The 21891-nt window shown below is 38.8% G+C and overlaps 1 protein-coding gene across 2 annotated transcripts in view; it reads right to left on the reverse strand.

Annotated features, from left to right (window-relative positions):
• Positions 1–21891, reverse strand: part of UXS1 (UDP-glucuronate decarboxylase 1) — a 65470-nt gene that overhangs the window by 28811 nt on the left and 14768 nt on the right. For both annotated transcript variants that reach the window (XM_074560354.1, XM_074560363.1), the window contains 4 exons: positions 20139–20187; positions 18142–18185; positions 12241–12301; positions 7166–7346 (listed from right to left, as the gene is read on the reverse strand). In XM_074560354.1, coding sequence (XP_074416455.1) covers positions 7166–7346; positions 12241–12301; positions 18142–18185; positions 20139–20187 — 335 coding nt within the window. The remainder of the gene's footprint in view (positions 1–7165; positions 7347–12240; positions 12302–18141; positions 18186–20138; positions 20188–21891) is intronic.

Consider the following 21891-nt stretch of genomic DNA (forward strand, 5'->3'; position numbering starts at 1 on the left):
CCATCACTCTCAAGCTTCACTATCTTGAGAGAGTAATGATATTTGACAGTTAGTATGCTCAAGCAGATGCCACAAAATATATCCTCTTCTCATATCTCGCCATGCTGTCTTTGGTCTACAGCTGTTAACCTCTAGAGCAGAGATGACCAGCTGCCTACCAGATGTCAAAACAGCTCAGAAAGGTAGAGAGAGACAATTTTGACAGATGCATCACGTCAGTGAGGACTTATTCTCACATTAAAAAATGCAGAGAAATACAATTTCATGTAGCAGACTGCTCTGCTATTTGCTCTCCTGTCAAGAGAAACTGATATTCCCATTCACTACCAACTCCAGTGCAGAACCAAAAGAGAGCTTTTCACAGAAGGCAACCTCCACAGGCAGCCTGACACAGTGAGTGCCCGAGGAAGCAAACTTCCAGCTCAGGCTCAATTCAAAGCCCTGCCCGCATTGCTAACGCAACTGAAACTTCTAGGATTCTGTCTGCAACATGAACATAGTTAATTGTTCTGTGTGATAAAGCGTGACGTGGAATAATTTCTCCTTATTTTGGTCGCTGTTGACATTGTAAACTTCAGCAGTGAATAAAATCTAACCAAATTATTTTGCAGGATTACTTGTGCTGGGGCAGTAATGCAAAGAAGTAGCATGGGGTAAAATTTAATTAGTCTGTTGAACTTTGACATGCCTCCTACAGATGAGCCATGAATATGAATGAAACATATGACTACCTCAAGTTATGCCTCTGAACATAAGCATCCCCTTCTCACAGTATGGTGCTGTCATGAAACCAAAGAAAAGGGGTAGAGTAGAGGCTGACAAAAGAAACGCTCAGAGAAGCCGCTGACTAGTGCTTGCAAGCAGCAGGTAATTCACACACAGTGGCTCAGAAAAATGCAAAAAGCAATAGCTAAAGCCACCTGTGGCCAATGCAGAGTTGAACTCTGACCCGAGTTTTGCGTTGTTTCTCTCTACCTGTTCCATCAAAACCCTTTCTAAATCTAGTTTTCAACGAGCTGTGGTGGAACTTTTCCAGAGTGAAAATGTCACTTCAAAAGCACTGCGGTCAGGCAGTAACTTACTGCCCAATCCCAGTCTGTCAAAGCAGAAGCGAACACTTTCCTGCCTCCCTACCTCCATACATTTAATTTTTGTTGTTTTTTAAATATCTGCTGAATTTCTGACATGCAGCAGTTCCTATAGGAATGGCTCCTTTAATGGCACATGGCAATTCAAATGAACAGGGACAAAAACTACCTTTCCTTTCACTGCATCAGGACACAGTTAGGCCTGTGATTATCAAACTGGTCATATAATTGTTAGGTATATACAAATACAAACACAATACAAACCCCCAAAGGTTCCTTATCAACTTCAAATTTATTTATTTATTTTTAAACAAGAAGCTAAGTATAATGGACAATGCTCAAAAAAAAGAAGAGAGAAAGCAAGAAAGCACTTTTCTTCCCCTGGTCCTTCTTCACTTTCTTCCTCAGCTGGCACTTGCTTTAAATGTGACAAAGAGAAGGAGCTGGGAGACAAATAAGGTTTTCCTTGCCAGAGACATGGTCTTGCCTGTCTGAGTCTGGTTTACCTCAACATACTTCCTCCCATATGCACATAGGCAAAAACAGATTCCTGTGATGAAAAGGTTCAGCAAGAGCAGAACTAGCAGATGGATGGAAGATGGGGCATTTGGCAAGTGTCAGATGTCCATCTTCTGGATCAAAGGGACAGACAGGCAGGCAGGCAGCTCCAGGACCTTCCTCCCTTGCCTAGAAAGGAATCTTTAAAGTATCAAGCTTTAGACCAAATCAAAGCATCACTTCTTTCCAAAACATTTAGAGAGTTCTGGACATTTAGAAAGGTGGAAAGGCAAGTTTCCTGCCCAAACTGGTCACATCTGAGACATCAAGTTGAGGGTATTGAGACAAGTACAGTTATTGCTACTTCTATCTTCTCTCTTTTAACTGTCAGGTCTAAAAAACCCATAATTTTTTGTCTCAGAATTCCAGCAGGCCAGCCAGACAAAGCCATCTACCTAGCTTGGCTGACAACCTCATGTGCTCTGGCACAAAGCTGGCAGTTATTTAACACAGCAGGCAACTTAAACTGTCCTCAAGCCAGAACTGTGGAAAGCCGTCCTAAAAGGATTAACTGTCTGGATGACTGGGACAGCATCTACTGGAGGACAGGAACAAATGCATCTTGCAATTGACCTCCATGCCTCTTCCTTTGAGCTTTACAACATTTAACACTGCCTGCTATGAAGCCTTCAACTAACTTTGGAATTAAGTTATAGTGCAATTAATTGAAAGTGACTGTCTGAAAGGTTGAGCAAAACTTTATGTAGATAGGTAAAGACCATAAAAGAAGAACAAACGATAATAATAAAATTCTGCAAGTCTTGTATGCAACTGATATCAGGGGGTAGAACTCTATAAGCCACTGTGAATACAGCAGCAAGAAGTAGTTTACCAAGCACAGGATGGCAGACTAGTAATAAAATAAATGTTAAACAAATTAGTCATGTTACAATTTTGCTGGAAAAAAGCAAAAAAATAAATCCATTGCAAAATAGCATAGACACAGAAGCTGGCATAAACATTCAAGCCATCAGGCACCCAGTCACAAATAGAGAAATCTACGATCAACATAAAGTTTTAGTAACATATTGCAAGGTCAACAGCAACTAAAATTTGTCAGTTGTGCCCGTTTCTATGTGAAAAGTTAAAAAAAACCCTATAATTTAGTGTACATGGACTCTGTAAAATCATAGAATGGTTTGGGTTGGAAGGGACCTTAAAGATGATCTAGTTCCAACCCCCTGCCCTGGGCAGGGACACCTCCCACTAAACCAGGCTGCTCAAAGCCCCATCCAGCCTGGCCTTGAACACTTCCAGGGATGGGGCAGCCACAACTTCTCTGGGCAACCTGTGCCAGTGCCCCACCACCCTCACAGTAAATAATTTATTCTTAAAATCTAATCTAAATCTACCCTCTTTCAGTTTAAAACCGTTACCCCTTGTCCTTTCACTACACTCCCTGATAAAAAGTCCCTCCCCATCTTTCCTGTAGGCCCCCTTTAGCTACTGAAAGGCTGCTATAAGGTCTCCCTGGAGCTTTCTCTTCTCCAGGCTGTAATACCTAAATTCAGACACAAATGTTCATTCTTTTGTCTTCCTTAATGCTAACTAACTATGATCAATATAACCACTCACTTTTACAAAATATTGCAATAAAACTCCTTCCTTCATACCACCTATCTTTATTTTCTAGCCGTATCGCTGCATTTGTTCTGCATGCTTCCTATGTGAATAGTAAGGGTGGAATGTACTACCTTTCTTTGACAGGAAATTGCATTCCTTCCTATGAAGGAATGACCTTTACTTCGATTTCTGCCATCCATATGCATCATGGTTCTAGAAAGGACACAGTGGGTCATTAACTCCACTAAGCACCTGCATCCATCACTGTACTTGCTAGTCAGGAAGTACTAAGCAGAAAAGCCTTGATCAGAGGCATACAAACAATTTTCTACAGCTTAAACATATGGACTTTTCTTGTCAAGAACAGCTATGCCGATTCCATTATTGTAGGTCAGGCCAGAGAAGCTGACACAGTGAAGGGAGACATTTCTATTGCACTGAACTAAAAAGGACTACAAATATAAATTAATTTTCCTGATGTTAAAAACATTGCCTGTAACTTAAGGCAAACCAGAATAACCTTTTAAAGGTTTACCATCATATTGCTTGCACTGGAGCAGTTTTGGAGAGCTTCACCAGAGACCCAGGCACACTGCACTTGGCTCTGGACCAACAAAATTACAGTAGCATATGTAATCTTCTGCCTTGTCATGACTTCCCATAATCAAACAATTTAAAACCAGCAAGTTGAATGCATTAAGTATCTGGCAGAGGGAATGAAGACTAGTGGGAGAAAAATCTGGAATGGAAGTACTGAAGTAAAAAAGAAAAAGCAACGTATTGAAGGCATTCACATAAAAAAATTAGAAGTTATATTTGTATGTGACAAGTTATCTGTGAAATGATTTAGAGATGGAACAATTCTGGGATACTGTAGTGTTTAGTAAAATGTTATCATCTTGACTTCTGGAAGGCTGTTATTCACAGGAAGGCTACAGCCTATTCTTTTGGCCATCTAATGACATCACCTTGAAACTGGTTTAGAGTTTTGTGTGTGTTTTTGGGGGGGTTTAATGGGGTGTATGGTTTGGGGTCTTTTTAGGGTCAACTCTAATGCAAAGGTGGGTATAAACAAGACAGCACGAATCCTATATGCAAACAAGTATGTTACTTCTGTCCTACATTTATTTAATCTAAAATTTCATTTGGTAGTTTTTAATGCAATTCTATTACCATGAAGTGGGGTAGATCACAGTAACACCAGATCAAGCATTCATTCTTATTTGTTCTCCAACTAATATCTGCGTGCCTTTACACTAAGGTTTGTGGGAACATGAGCCACAATGCTCTTCAAGTAACCATCTGAGAGGGCTTGTATTCTTAAAGAATGTAGAGAATGAAAGGCAGAAAATAAGCAAAAGTAGATTTCTATACTTTTTTACTGATAATACAGAAGAGAGCAATAAGATACTTTTCTTTATACACCACCCTGCAGAACAGAAAACTGTTTTCCTGTACCTGAAAACCCCCCATTTAATAGTGGATTAAAACTCAATGTAAGTGTTAGGCTGAAATGGAAATATCTTTAAAAAATACCAAGTACATTAACACAGAACTCAACCACAATAAAAAAAGATATATGCAAAGTTCAGAAAATTTTGCTTTCAGGCTTTTTTTTTTAAAAAAAAAAAAAAAGATTTTCTGTCTTTCAAGATTCCTAAACTAGTTCCATTCCAATAAAGAATTCAGGGCCTTTGCTTTTCTGCTTGAAAAAGCCTACATGAAAGCTATGTACTTGTGAGTTTTCTACTGACATCATCTTCAAATGCTAAAGCAAAGGAAATCCTAGTGGAGAGAAGTTATTCATCACTGCAGTTAGCTATAGGTATCCCAGGGCTAAGAAATAAAATGTGTGTTGAGGTGATGTATTACTGTTTCTGCCCGATCCAGATCAAGATGTAAGAATGCCGAGCGCCACTTCATGTTACAGATCAAAGATAATGACTCAGACAAGGAAGATTTTATCTTCACATTGATGCACACGCTCAAAAAAAATGCACCAAAACAACCCCCACAAAACACCGCATCAAGAAATTTAGTGAAAGCCACGCATCTTGAGACTAAACTTTTTCCATATCAAAAGTGCAAACATTGTTCTTTCTAGATCAGAAATGAGGTCGTTTTCAGAAATAAAGTACTGACTACTCTCTCTGAAATTTAAGCAAACATCCTTATATGACCTTGTTCAAACAGGAGAGCAAATAAACAGGAATTCTTTCGATACGAACCGTCTTTTGTCATGACTTCACAGTCATTCCAATTTCTATTTACAAGTAAAAAGGAGAAACTGGGACTAAGAAGTATTGGTCCACATGCCAACTTGTTAATCTGTTACAATAACTATCCCTTATTGCCTCCTTTTCCCCCCCACATACCTTTCCTATGATGGAGTATAAACTCTGCACTGAAATGAAATTTTATCATGTTCCTATACCAGTAGATTAAAGTTAATTTTATTTTAGCATTTAGCCATACCAGCTTTAATTTATGCTGTTGGAGGATGAGAAGACATTCAATAAACGGCCCACTGAATAACATGTTATAATTTGTTGTCAGTACAAAATGGGGAATTGGTGGCTTAATTACATAGAATACAGGAGAGGCAGCTGAAAGATCTCAGAATTCCCATTCATTAGTGCCTAGTAACTGGGCAACAGTATTAGCAATGATGATAATTCTCTTAAAATGCCTCAAGTGTAACAGTCAGGAATAAGGTAATGCAGGGGAAAGATTAGGAATGCTGAAAAATTGAACTGGGTGAGGTATAAGCTACCAGCACCTGGAGTCAATTAATAAGATCCTAGTCCTATTACCTTGTCAGTAAGTTTGAAGTAAAATAACATGCAGTAGCTGAAGCAGTGCATTGTCAGAGCAGAGAAGCAGTATGTGTTTGCAGGACAGTTTCAGTAGCATTGTCAGGAATTCATCACAAGCAATAATACATAAGATGCAATTGCTAGAGATTTTCCCTGTGAAATTCTATCCATTAAACTTCATCAAGAATAAAATACAACCTCATATTCATTTTTTTTGTTTAAAAAAATGAAACAACTACATTGCTATGAAGTTTTAAAGGGATGGAGCCAACCCACCAGCAATGCAGTTTAATTTGAGTAACATTTTCAGTGATTCACTATATCTTTCACACTCCCAAAGCAGTCTATAAATGGACGTCTCTCTCAAATACGGCTACATTAATGCTGTCTTATAATCTGGCATGATAGTTTGAGGTGTATGATAGTTCAGATGTTGAGTTACTTCCACTGCTTCAAAGTGGAATGTTTTTTTGTTTTTTTCTTTGTTTAGGGGTGGTGGGTTTTTGTTTAGTTTTTGGTTTGGGTTTTTTTTTTTGTGTTGAAAACTTGGGAAATTTGGTGCTGACAATTTCCTATTCTACAGGCTGTGGAATGTTTGTACCTAAAGTAGGAGTAATGTTTTCCACAGGAGACATGTAAGGCAATTAAGGAAAGTGAGCTGACTTGCCTTCTGAAAGAGCTTATTCTCCTCTCAGCTGACCATACACAGTTGTAGGATATATGCCGCCTCGTGTAACTGCAGCCCTGAATTAAACTTCTCAGTTCATGACATATTGAGACCATAGACTCTTGTGTCCATAGTAAGCCTGTGGAGGCCCACAGGGATGCGAGACAACAGATGGGACAGACAGACCGAGCCATTGCCATCTTGCCTTCTCACATCATCAGTCACATTAGGAAGTTTTTAAGATTCCCTTCCTCCTGTCCACTCAGAAGAGAAGAACTGATTTCAAAGACAAAAGTGCTCTGAACCTCTCAGTCCACACTGGTCACAGAAATTAGGCTAATAATAAACAAAGCACACAAGTATTAGATAGACTAATCCAGAATTCAGCACATAAATTTAATTTCTTTACAGACATACATACTTCAGAGGGTAAAGCACAACGAAGTGCAGATACCGAAGCAGAGACTACTCACCCTCAATATACAGGGGCTCAACGACATCGTGATTTATCAGTTCGAAGTTCTCATGACCAATCCAGTGCTCCACATTTCTTTTCCTGCCCGTAAAGAAGTTGTCCACAACTGTAACCTCATGGCCATCCATCATTAGTTTGTCAGTAAGATGAGAACCCACAAACCCTGCTCCTCCAGTTATCTGCGTTAGGACAGTTGGTATAAATTTCTTTTTCTTTTTACAGAAATACCAGACAAAGTCTACAAACATGAAGACAGAAGAACAGTTGCTTTCAGGTCTTTGCTTACCCCAGGGGAAACAACTCCATTTCCATGCTTAAGTTTTTCTATCTGATATTTATTTACAGCATTTAGAATTTCAAGAGGGATGCTTGACATGTTTCATCACTGTTAGGCTAGAAGTTCAGCTAACCATTTTCATCAATAAAATCTCATTTCAGATTAATTTTTTTTCCTTTTTTCCTTCAAATTGGATTGTGCCCTTTTATGCAACAGCAAAGCCTAAAAAGACCCAAAAAGGTAAGAGGAGAATTCTCTGCAATTCTCATTTCTCAGAAAAGAGACGACAGAATGCCAGGTTATTTTTGTGGAAGACAAAGTATCAGAAGTGTTAAATCCAGCTTTTTTCTGGTTTAAATGGAAGACATGTTAGGTGTTCTGAGTAAGTAGTACAAATTCTTTCACCCTTCATAGAAGGAAGGAAGTGTATTCTTAGACAAAAGCAAGTCTTTGAAGATCTCTCATTTGAAATATCTGCTAAAACCGAAGTTATTCCTTTTGTTTTTTAAGGCATCTATAGCCCACATCCTATCATTCTGTTTTCAGCCTCTCATACCATTAGCTCCGACATCTGGCATTTGCCTGTCTTGGAACTTTATGATGTTTTACTGCAAAGAAATAAGCAGAAATAGAATATTTAAACACTTGTACTCTTGTTCCATTGCAGAAGTAGAAGCAAGGAAGTTCTTTATTTTTTCCCTTTCTGTACCTCATTCTTTTAAGAGTAAACAAACAAAAAAGATCACTAACTCAGTACCGAAGCAGTCAACACAGTAATTAGTACAACTGCAAGTTGTGTGACACATCCAGACAGACATATCTACGGAAGCAATTATTTTCTCTGCACTTCATAAAATGTTTTCAAGAATACACAAATACATGACAGATCACCACTCTCAACGAACGAAGGGACTTGTAAAAGCCCCGTGTGGCATCAGCTATGTTATATGACTGCATGATCAAATTCACACTTTGAAAGTGGTTCAGCTGTTGATCTCCATTCTTCAGCTGCAGTGACAACTAACAAAACAACAAAAGGACATGATGAAATTGTCAAGCAGGATTCTAATGAATGGATGTGCTACTATGACGAAGTGCTGTGTGGAGAAGGATGTAGATATCTGAAGATCTTTCCCTTTGGGCTAGTCAAAGCCTAAACTTTTACCCTGTCCACTTCCTCCCCATCCACTACTGAAACAAGCCAGATTAGCAAAAATCTTCCTTTAAAAAAAAAAACAAACAAAACCCAAAACCAACAAAAACAACAACAACAACAAAAAAACCAAGCCACAAGCCCAGGAAAGACACAAAGGCAAATAGAAAGCTAGCAAAAATTGAAAAAAGAAAAAAATCTGTTCTCTTCTGTAAAAACCTGAATGTCCACTTCTTGTATTCTCACACTTCTTTTTCTTCCTAAAAATTCAGGGCCATCAGTCTGTCAAAGACATTGTTAAGTACCAGTTAATAAAATAATCATTTAGTTGGTGTGTCTAGTATTCTTTTGGGTTTATCAGAGCTTCCTTGTAGCAGATTCAATATGTGATTTCGTTCCTTGACAAAACCTGAAGGAAAAAGAGGATTTAGGAGAAGCGCTCTCTGAAAAAAAGAAATTAACTCAGAGCTCCCACTATCCCAGAACAGACAAGAGGCAAGAACAGGTTTCTGGCAGAATGCTGTGAACTAGGAAAGAAGGGCAGTAACTGAGGGAGAACAGCCCTCTGACAGGTGCCACCACTTACCAAGGAAAAAATAATATGCATGGAAAACTTACTGCCATAAGCTTATCCTAACTTGGAAGTGAGCTCCAGCCTCGCTGAATGTTCCAAGGGTTTTGCTTTTTTGTGGTGACCAGGACAAAAGTTTTCTGTAGATGCCCTGAACCTATTCATTCAACTGAGGCCCAAGGAAATCCCCTGATGCTATTTCTATTTCCAGGATTCCAGAGAAGACAAACTTGATGATCACAATATGTCTTTGGTGCAGTAAAAGAAGGTGTCTTCTTCCCCATCTCCCTTTTGGAAAAAGCTGTAAACCAAACCAAGCACTGCTTACGGCACTCTTCTATGCTAGATGCAAGCAAAAAAAAAAAAAAAAAGAAAAAAGCACAAACCAATTTTGTCTGGAAAGAAGTCTCCAATTACTTTAAATCTGTGAACAGTTTTTATGATAAATCTATGTTAGCTTTATTAACATATCACTTCCATAGGTATTAGATAAAGAACTACTTGGAAAAGGAGCTGAATTTCCCCTGGAAAAGTAAACAACTTTATAAATTAATTTTTTACCATTACTTGAGGCTACATTAAAAAAAGAAAAGATGATTTATCAACTGAAGCTCTCTGTATAACCTTCCTGTAATCACTCATAAAAGCAAGGTCAATATACTTTATTTCTAAAGATGACTTCCTGCAAATCACAATGACATATTAATCTACAAAATCATATACCGTATGTAAATCATTTCTGTTTCAGAATTGAAGCACCAGCATCTGGGGCTTAAACAGGCATTCTTTAATAAGACATCATTAATAAAAATGTTTAATTACTTAGTAGTGCCAATATGCTCGGTAACTTCAGCATCTACTAAAAGGCACAAATATTACCGATAATTTCCTCCACTAGAGGCACTTAAGTTCTGTGTATTTGCTAGACAGGTTTGTTTCTGCTGTCTGCAGTGAGATTCAAAACATCTAACGTCCCACATGGAAATTATTTTTGTTTTATGCTTTAATTGGTCTACCGCATTCAATTCAGAAAAAACTCACACAACTGACTGAACCAATGTCAACACTACCATCCATAATATTAACAGAATTCCTTCTCTTGCATATAAAAGCCTGTGGCCTAGTCACTTCAGAGAACTGAGTAAGTAGTTAAATCATACACAGCAGTATGAAGACTTGAGCTCTTTTGAACAAAAGTGACAGAGTATCTAGTCTCAGCTGAAATACCACCCCTGCTAGCAATTGTCTCCAAACAGATGTCATATAATAAAAAAATAACTGCTAGAACTGTTGTCTGATGAGCACAACGTTGCAGAGACTCCATTCAGAGAAAAATCAGAGTTTAGAACGGATTCCAGGAAAAGATGCAATATCAACAAGATACAGAACAAATCATCTACTGAAGTTCATTTGGCTTGCCAATTCTTGTGTTTTCTCCTGAGAAACTTGCAAGTGTCATGCAAGGTCTACACGAGTCCTCAATAAGCTGACTTCAGCTACTCAAAAGAACATTTTCCCTGTAGGACTATGACAGCAACGTTCTAACAGAACGAAACTGCCTATGTGGGCAGGAGGCTTGTGAAATCCCATCTGAGTTCCCACTGAACTAATCCCCAACCATTACAGTGAAGAAATGACTAACAACTCGCTGATCCTTTTTGCCAGCCTTCTCTTTATTAATTTAAACTCTACAGACTACGCGGACACCAAAAAGCTATTCATCTCCAGGTCACCAGACAACATTCCTATTCCAACTACTTGCCATCACTGTTGAAGCAATAGACTTCATCGAAATATTCAGTATCTTTAAGAGGCAAAGTTTAGAAGTTAACATTAAGAACTCCATAGCCTATTAACAGCATGCACTGATACTTATCTTCAAAGTACCTTCTTGCTTACACAAAAAATATGACACTAAGGTAACTTTATTATGCTCAGACACATGAGCACACGATTTAGGAATTTTCATCATTAAACCTCTGATGTTTTCCTCAGTGTACCTTCCACATTCAAGAAAGGAACAGGGAGCCCAAAGATCTACCTCCTTCAGACTGTCATAAAAATGACAAAGTAACTCTGAAAAACTAACCTAATTTGATAACACTCATTCTTTATGAAGTTTTGCAATAGCAGTGAAGACTATTGTCTAATAAAGCAGTAAAAACAAGATTTGTTTTTAATTGCGTCTTTTCAGTGTTTTTCTTCAAAATTTTGAAGCATCAGAGCAAAGGAGAACATCAGATATGTCAAGCATTTTACCAGGGATTTATCCCAGACACTGCTCTCTACTACACAGGCAGACATTCATACTTCTATATTGACACATGTTAAGTAGCTATAATTTCTCTGCCTTTTTCTTTCTGTGTGGAGACAGTTTTTTTTCCCCAGGACAGACAGAAACAAGAAAAAAAAATTAGGACACAGCTAACTTAAAAAGCGTTTGTAGACTGAACTGGACGGCTGATGCTGCAGCACATTTTGCCAAGGTTAAGAATGCCTTGGACAATTATGTCTCCTGACTTAACCTGCCTTCCTCTTCCACCCTGAAACACCTGTGATGCTTCAAAATATCAGAAACAACATAGAAGATAACAGAGAGATAAACATTCCCTCAGTCTAATTAACTGGTCCTTCTTAACAGTGCTGCAGAGCAGCTACTTTTCTAGTCTTAAGACTAGATTTTGTCCAACTCAGTCATACAAGCTTTCTGTCAAGATGTGCCCAAGAAGTTTCCCAGTCTCTGCAAGTTTAAGCCCTCTGAGGAGCACAAGATGAAAGACCCTTTTACACTGCAGTCCTGAGATGTTACAAGTAGAGAACAGTAGCTTAATTATCAAGTCAAACTTCCAAAACACAGCCCAAGTGTATTATCCACATGCCGAGTCTGAGAACATCAACACAGAGTAAGTGAAGTACTACTCTAAACCCTGTGCAGCACATATGACATACAGGGTAATGTACTTTATTCCTGCTCATGTCTTTACTTAATCCTACAAGACTGATTACATTCCACAGATTTTTATTTTTTTTTTTAATTTCCCAAAACCAATCCCTGAGTAAATACCAACTTACCAGGATTCTTTTACGATCCTTTTCTGATAAAAACTTCACTGGAGGGTATTTCTGGGTGAAACTACAGAACATTTCAAAATAAAGAAGAAAAACCGTAAGTTTCAGCATTGCTTCTTCTTTCACATATCTGTCTTTGAAATATGAAAAACTGCTCTGACAACCTCCCATTCTTCAAGTTCTGCTATGGATATGTTCGGTCCTTTTTTCTAAAGGATGTAGGCCCACATGAGAAAATGTCTATGCTTTGTAAAAGCACTGTAAGAAATATCAAAATTGATTTGCAAGAAGTGCGTTTAAATTTTCTGCTTAACTGATTTTCTAGAATGAATCACTTCTATCTTTTGAGAGCAGAACTGGCACGACATCACAAGAGAATAAAACAGTAAATTGCAAGCAGTGACTTTTTTTTAAAAAAAAGTTTTTAAAAGCAAACAATCTTCTTAAAAGTTCTGAAAAAGAAAGCAAGTTGTTTTGACCTACCGCATTGACTTTAAACATTTCTTCTTGAAGTTTCAATGTGAAGTTTATAATATAAAGTCTTAATTCTCCCTAAAGTTTCACAGTAATCAATGTAAAGTTTACCATCAGAATGTTGAAGAAACTCTTTTTAAGATCCTTCAGCAATTTCTGCCAGAGATCTTATTCAGCATGAAAGCTAATCCTAATTTTCTTCTCAGAAAAAGCTAGATTGCCATTGTTTTGATGGTCTTCAAGCTACTTTCACTTTAATTTTTTGCATCTTCTTCTTCACAGGAACTTAGTCAAAACTAAAATATCCTAAAATAAAGTTATATGATGTACGACTCTTAAGTGGTCTCTCAAGATTAAAGTTGATGCTCAGAACCTTAGATAATTTCATGGATAGGGAAATATACAGAATCATAGAACCACAGGGTTGGAAGGGACCTCTGGAGATCATCTAGTCCAACCCCCTGCCAGAGCAGGGTCACCTACAGCAGGCTGCAGAGGAATACGTCCAGATGGGTTTTGAATGTCTCCAGAGTTGGAGACTCCACCACCTCTCTGGGCAGCCTGTGCCAGTGCTCTGCCACCCTCACAGTAAAGAAGCTCCTCCTCGTGTTGAGATGGAACTTCCTATGTTCCAGCTTGTGCCCATTACCTCTTGTCCTGTTGCCGGGCACCACTGAAAAGAGACTGGCCCCATCCTCCTGACACCCACCCTTTGAGTATTTATAAGTGTTGATAAGGTCCCCCCTCAGCCATCTTTTTTCCAGACTGAAAAGATCCAAGTCCCTCAGCCTTTCTTCATAAGAGAGGTGTTCGAGTCCCCTTATCATGTTGGTAGCTCTCTGCTGCACCCTTTCCAGCAGTTCCCTCTCCTTGAACCGGGGAGCCCAGAACTGGACACAGTACTCCAGATGTGGCCTCACCAAGGCAGAGTAGAGGGGGAGGATGACCTCCCTCAACCTGCTGGCCACACTCTTCTTGATGCACCCCAGGATGCCATTGGCCTTCTTGGCCACAAGGGCACATTGCTGGCTCATGGTCATCCTGTTGTCCACCAGGACTCCCAGGTCTCTTTCCACCGAGCTGCTCTCCAGCAGGTCAGCCCCCAACCTGTGCTGGTGCATGGGGTTATTCCTCCCCAGGTGCAGCACCCTACACTTGCCCTCATTGAATTTCATAAGGTTCCTCTTTCCCCAGCTCTCCAGCCTGTCCAGGTCTCTCCGTATGGCGGCACAGCCTTCTGGTGTGTCAGCCACCCCCCCCAGCCTTGCATCATCAGCAAACTTGCTGAGGGTGCACTCCATCCCCTCATCCAGGTCATTGATGAATATATTGAAGAGGGCTGGACCCAGTACTGACTCCTGGGGAACACCACTCGTCACTGACCTCCAACTAGACTCTGTGCCCCTAATCACTACCCTCTGAGCTCTGTCTTTCAACCAGTTATCGATCCACCTTACTGTCCATTCATCTAGCCCACTCTTCCTAAGCTTCCCTATGAGGATGCTGTGGGAGACCGTGTCAAACGCCTTGCTTAAGTCAAGGTAGACCACATCTACTGCCCTCCCCTCATCTATCCATCCAGTCATGCCATCATAGAAGGCTATCAGATTAGTCAAACACGACTTCCCCTTGGTGAATCCATGTTGAGTACTTCTTTCTTTTCCTCCACATGCCTTGAGACGACGCCCAGAACAAGCCGTTCCATCATCTTTCCAGGGATGGAGGTGAGGCTGACCGGCCTGTAGTTCCCCGGCTCCTCCTTCTTGCCTTTTTTGAAGACTGGAGTGACATTGGCTTTCCTCCAGTCCTCAGGCACCTCGCCTCTTCTCCAGGACCTTTCAAAGATGATGGAGAGCGGCCCAGCAATGACTTCTGCCAGCTCCCTCAGCACTCTCGGGTGCATCCCATCAGGGCCCATGGACTTGTGAATATCTAATTGATCCCTCACTTGATCCTCCTCAATCCAAGGGAAGTAGTCTTCTTTCCCCATTACTTCCCCCAATGCCTGGGACTCCTGAGGGTTGGTCCGAGCAGTAAAGACCAAAGCAAAGAAGGCATTCAGTAACTCCGCCTTCTCCACATCCTCCACCACCATGGCTCCTGTTTCATTCAACAGTGGGCCCACAACTTCTCTGGTCTTCGTTTTACTTCCAATATACTTGTAGAAGCCCTTCCTGTTGAGCTTGACATCCCTGGCCAGGTTTAATTCCAAGGTGGCCTTGGCTTTTCTTGTTTCATTTCTTTCTCCCCCCAGTGTCATGCATTCTGCATACAGCAAGAAACTTCTCCAAAGGAAGGTGCGAATTTTATTATTTATTTCAGTAATTAGCATTGTAGTCTTGGCAGTATTTTAATAGCCCAGGTTTTTCTTAACTAAATATCAGTGTGATACTGGACAGAAATCAAACGATGGCTACTCTTCTCCTCCAGAAAGTCCACATGCTAGAGAGGCAATTGGATGTAGTATGCAGGAGGTATATATGCCAAGACTTCACACTGAGATTACATTTTCATCTACTCACAAATAGACTCTGACTGAACTGACCCTACATCTTGTGAAGCACCTCCTTTGCTTCTAACCTGCAGTACTGGCTCAACAGGAATTCTTCAGAGGCAAAGCACAGATGATTCTGTACTTGTGTCAACTTTTCATCCCAGAGTGTAAACAATTTTCAGCTTTCTGGATAGGGGAAACATGGCAGTAGAATCTTCCAATATTACCCATACAGGAACACTGAAATAAGAAGGTACCTACACTTGCCTTGCATCACCACATGCGTCACTAATGGCAACCTGATTTCTTTGATTTAAGCTGAGAAGCAATGAGAAACAGCAGTGCATAAGTATAATGCAGATATGTAAAATGCAGCCTTCCCGTGAGACAAAGGCAAATCCACCAATAAAAAAGAAGCTGATGGAGTTTAAAAAAAAAAAAGCAGCGAAGCACCAAATAACTTGATGCAAGGTAAAAATCTGTCTCCTCCACTTTTAAGACCACTATTTTAAGGTCATGTTAATCCAGCATGGAGTAATATTGCTGCCAAAGGGACCTCCCAACCATTTTTGCTCCTTCCATTACAGCAGTACTAGCTTAGAGGCAGTGGGCAGGAGTCTGGAATGTTTATTTTTTGGCAACAACATTGAATTTATCTTGATCTAATGCTTCCTTTGATGACTACACAGCAATGCTTTTGCTGTGCAAATTATTAATAAAAATTGTCCGACTTTAGCTTCAGTTAAACAATCTCTTGCCATGAGATTAGCATTAAGGAATTCTTCTCTTTCCTGCTTCCCAAAAGCATGACGATGGTTTGCTTTCAGGCTTTATCAGCTTATGAGGTAAAAAAAAAAACATTTACACTAGAGCATAAACTTTGCAAGCATGATCAGCCTTCAGGCATCTGACAGTGATTAGTTATTTACTGTCACTTTACATAGATATAAAATCCAAAAATTATTAATTGCAACAATCCACATGCAGTTAAACCAGCAGAAGTAAATGGCTACACTATTTGAAGAACTCAAAACAATAAGAACCCATATTTTCATACGGGCCATAAGAGACCATAAGCTCACATTTTGTGAAAGTATAATTCCCAGATCGGCTCATACAGAGGTAAAAGAAAATATTTTGATTCGTTCTCCTCATTGCTAGACATTTGAAACAAGACTCATCAATACACTACAAACATTACTCAAAAACAAAAGAGCATTTAGATGGCTCTTGGGAGAAGTTTTAACTTCATGGTTTCACACAGCAACTCACCGCTCATTTGGAAAAATATAACAATTATTAAAAAAAAAAAGCACAAAACAGGATATCCTCCCACAAAGGTCCTCTGTGAATGGCAGGAGGAAATACCTGAATTGCCAACCACTGAAGCTGAAAATATGCTGGGCTATCAATAAAGATTAAATAACTCAATTGAACAGAGGTAGGACATCAAAAATTTCTTCTGAACATAAATCTTTATAATTTGACTGTTATAATTGGTACGGTAGTATCACAGGCAACTACTACAGGTGATGTAGTCTGCTAATTGTTTCATATTGACAATACATCACCTAGTTCAATTCATGAAGTTCACACTTATATTAAGAGATGAGCAATCAGATCAGTATTCTCACTGAAATAAACTGCATGTGGCAGGCCACTGAATCTTTCAAATCCATTGTAAAAAACAGAACTGACAAACTGTTTTCTTTTTTTTTTTTTTTTTTTTTAAACAGCACAGGACTGGTAGGGGGAGGAGGGGTAACTGCTCATTGGCAAGACAAAACTCAAAAACACTGCTGGTGTTGAGCATACCACTGGCCAAGAGCAATAGGATTCTGCCTCCCCATCCAGAGGAAGGGCACACAGCCACCAGTATGCCATGCATAACCATCCAGGCTTACTGGCACTGCCTGGGTAAGTCCAAACTTGGCCCTCTGTATTGCAGCATTCTCAGCTAGCTGCTTGCTGGGGACATCAAGAGTACCACCTGTGAAACAGCATCACTGTCAAAAGCAGCAGTGTCCTTGTTAGAGCTGACAATTCCCACCTCTATTCCAGACCTTATTTTGTGATGAAAAACACCTGCCCATGAGGATACTCAGGTGGGAGAACTCATCTGGCAGAAAGGCAACCAGGCTGGGGAGCCAGGGAGGTATTTGCAAAGAGAGACTGAAATGCCTGGTTTCCCCATCCAGCTTATTATCATCACTCAAGTGGTTCTGCTGGCATAAAAGGGAGGAAATGACATTGCAGGGTGGACACAAACAGACAGGGAGAAATGGATCAGGCTTGGGTAGTCTTTTTTTGTGGTTTTGGGTTTTTTTTTTTTAACAACTCTGTCAATTTAAGGTGCTTGTGGAACTACTGTACATGTTTAATATCTGCAGCCCATCAAAAAGCTTGTCTGCTTTTCCTCAATCACATCATGCAGCTTAATCCAAGATATCACGTTCCCTTACAAATTCTGAGAAAAGTGAGTCAGTCAGGCTCATCTAAAGCACATGCACAGGCTAAGATTCACAAGCAAATCACTATGCTTTAGCTAAACCATTGTAACTGATCGCAAGTGTGAGAAATGTGAGGCAAAAGCTATTTTCAGTCTTCTGAAGTCAAAACCAATGTTTTGGGACACACCTAGGTTGGACTTCCTAAACCTTGGTAATCCGTTCACCAGCAAATTCCTCCACAGGATTTGAACTTTACAAAAATCCAGCACTCCTAGTTTACTTTACTGGGATTAATCAACCTAATACCTTATGCATTAATGTCTTCCAGCATTCAAGGCCTCATCCTCACTTAGATATGATAAAAATCCAAAGGTACTGGGGGTATACACAAAACATTTATCTCAAACCTACAACTACAGAATTGACCTCTACAGAACAGAAACTGTGCTTTTTAACTGCTTCCCAAATTTAGCAAAAAAGACGTACCTTTTTTCTAGATCTTTGATTTTCTCCCGTAGAGGTGCAACAGCCTAAAAGAAAGAAATCTTTAATCTTTGAAGGATAGAACAAAATTCATATCACAAAACATACATATAGGAAGTTACTTTAGAGCAAAAATCATGGCAAATAGCCTCCTATGAAGAGCTTCACTGAAGACACTCCAAGAAACCTGTATCTTAAAGCATTCTTTATGTAAAAAAAATCCCTTTTCACCAAAAATCAAATCACCTAGTACAGCATGAAATCCCTTAGCCTACCACTGAAAACAAAACACCTCAAGGCTAGGAGTACCATGGTCTTGTTGATAAGAACATCCAATGTTATGATTCCTATTTGGCAAATTGAAGTCACAAATGACTCATCTAAGGTTGTCAAAGGCAATCTATATTTAGCAACAGCATGATAGGACAGTCAGTAAAACCTCAGCTATTTAAATGGAGAGCAGATACACATACTTAAAAGAGTACAGACACACAGAAACAGGGGCATTAGCTCCAGTGCAAAGGCTAGATTTCTCTCAGGACATGGTAGATGAATTCAAAGAAACTTAATGTTTAAAAATCTAAGATAAGTTTTATATCATGATTCAAAGTTGTATCTAGGCTTTTAACAAATATTAAAAGGAAATTTGTCAGAAAATACAGTTCACCTACCAAGACTTCTTTTTTCATTTTCACTGCTTTGAAAGAGAGAATCAATTAAGTCAGCATTAGTTTCACATTCTTTATCATGTGACTCAAATTTCTAAAAGTCCTGCCAAATTACAACAGCTCCCTGAACTTGTTTTTAGGTTTACTAAAACCTTGTCACAAAATTTACCATCTAGGGCCATACATAACTTGAAAGCTATCAGAGGGTTATCACTTGAAATGGTACTATACAGCAATACACCACCAATCTTTATTAATTAGTTTTGTACAAATATTAGTGGTTAGAGCTAGACAATTCAGGAACTTCATGAACAGAAATAAGCTGCAAATTCATGTTAAGAATAAATACAGTATTGTCATTTATATTCATTATCCAGCTCTGTGAAGCAGCAAATAGTTCTTGAAACAGTTGTACGTTGAACTTTCTGATGGTTCAAGATACTGTATAATTAAAGCTTTAAAAACATGATAAAAAAAAAAGGAGGAATGAAACAAGACAAACTAAGAACACAATCTTTCGAATTTAAGTGGGCTTCTCACTGCATCCAGAGGAATGATTGCTATATAAACCTGTTGGAATACAAGACATTAGGCAGACCAGATCACACTAGTATGGTCACACACACCCCAACACAAGGGGCAGGTGGTATTGACCTCAAAGACTTTTGTATCTGTTAAATTCTTTTGTTTTCTTGTTATTAGACTGGAAGTCTAAAAACAACTGGAGATAGATCTGTTGCACAGATTCTTAATGTTTCCCAACAAACTGAGGTTAAATGACAATTCAGAGGTATTGGTACAGAAGTTCAGAACCACTGGTGTGTTCCAATACCCACCTCTACTCCAGAAATTGCCAGGGCTTGTGCTTAAAGCATTGGTACCGCCCACCATCACAAACACCCCTACCTTTGTTCATTAGTTAAGAACAAAGCAAAGCATTTTTTGGAGGGTTTGAATTTTCAAACAAACATATATACTTAAAATTTTGTAGGGGTGACAGAGGAAAGAATTTGTGCGTATCCTTCATTCAATAACAAAAAACAGTTCTCAGGAGGACTCTACCACAGTCTCTGCAGCAAATGAGACAGTAGAGCTATTACTTTCAAGAAAGGCTTAGAGAAAAAAAATAAAAGATGAGTCATAAATCTATGTTAGAAACTCCGCTACAGTGTTGAAAAGTTCAAAAACTTATGTACAGACACAAATCCAATGCTTTGAATGGTTTTAGCGAAATGGAGAGTAATGAGATAGAACTAAATAAACCCTTTCAATATAAAATAAATGAAATGGAGTCCTCAAAACAAAACAAACAACGACTGTTAGCAAACTAACCTCCTCTATTTTACTTTCCACCTTCTGATCCCCATTTTCTTGAAGAGACCTGTTGGCAAAAAGAAAAAACATAATCTATACCTAAGCATTAGTTGCTCCACTGCACCTGCATCATAATTTTCCTGTTAAAACAGTATCTTCAAAGCATCCCAAGTTATTATTATTTCAGAGATATATTCAGAGCAAATGAAAGTCAAATCCCCACCAAAATCAGACAGTCTTGTCACCACGTTTGGCAGAAACTGAACCAAGCCCACAGGAAAGAGTAATAACCGTAAAGATGACATTCTTTTTACAGAGAAAATTAACCTCATTGTACAAAAGAGTCTAATCACTGCATTAAGGTACAGTTAGGTCAGCAGAAGTGTTTTTGAATGTAGCTTTACTATGCAAATGCCTAAGATGTTTTTTGAGAAACTCTGTTTACTGGATGCTACAGGTATGCTAATAAAACATTTTCCTTTAATGCCACAACCGTAACTGTAATGTCAATCAAAAAGAAAGAAGGGCAAATGTGTCTAGCTTTGAATTTGAACTTTTACAAAAACAAGGAAAAAAAACCCATATCCAAACTCGTCTTAAGAGACCATCTGATGGGCAATACTGACTTAGCACACAAATACTACTTATTTGAAATGAAGCCAAGCTTATATACTTAGGGAAGTCAAAGTAACTTGTGAAAACTTCTTACCATGTAAGAAGTTGTTGTCTTGCACAAATATGTGTGGTCTTATTTAGCATCTTACTGTGTAAAGTATCTCAAATTAGTCGTGTTCATTCTTTCAGTAAACTTCTACAAGTGTAGAATATGTATCTTTACATTTTTACCTCTTGCATCTAGTCTATGTGATTTTCCTTAAGTTTGCATAATTTTTTTTTTTTTTCAATTAAACCTTCCAGAAGGGGAATTATTTATCTTACAGTAGTAAGTTTTTGCATAGTAGAGGATTCATGGATATCCAACACAAAATGGAGTTCTTTCAAATAAAACAGAGATCCTTTACTCAGGACCTGAAGTCATTACACCTAGGGAAACAGAAGATCCTTTGTTAAGCAGATATACATATGCTACACTGTTAAAAGTCAGAGCAATGATTCCCTTCATATCCCTCTGTAAAACTCTTTTACTAAAAAGCCAGTTCAGTCTATTACTGAGGCAAAAATCTTATTGACGAGATTCGTTTTGTTGTATCAGTTAAGAGTGAAGTAAATTCTTGGACCAAGACACACAGACCCTCAACCATCTTTTCAAAACAAATTGTAATTTATTGTAATAGTGGCAAATAAAAACCCTCCAGTTAGCATAGTATGAATTTACTAAAAGGAAGCAATATTATGTAAATCTTGAGAATTTTTCAAATGTTTTGCCAAATAACAGAAATCTACGAAAAGCTATGCAAATAATCTGTGGAATACTTAGCCTTTCCTCTCTGCTAAATGAGCGAGGAAAATCTGGGAAACCTCTCAGAATATAAAAAGGCTCCCTCAAAAATAATTCCTACTATTGTTTATTCACAAATCCTGGAACTTGAGGACTTGCGCTCTGCAGTTTAGGTTTTAATGAGCTCTTCCTCCTAACAAATACAATCTTATTGGCTGAGGACCAACATCTGACCTTCAGAAATAAAAATTTCATCCTTGATACCTCTATAATGGACACCTCAAATAAGTCAGATATAGCTCATGGTAGCATTTGTAAGGACAGCTTATCAGGGAGTGAACGCATTAGATCCCATGCCCACCTGCCCTCCTC

This window comes from Larus michahellis, chromosome 1 (genome assembly GCF_964199755.1).
Source record: "Larus michahellis chromosome 1, bLarMic1.1, whole genome shotgun sequence".
NCBI lineage: Eukaryota > Metazoa > Chordata > Aves > Charadriiformes > Laridae > Larus > Larus michahellis.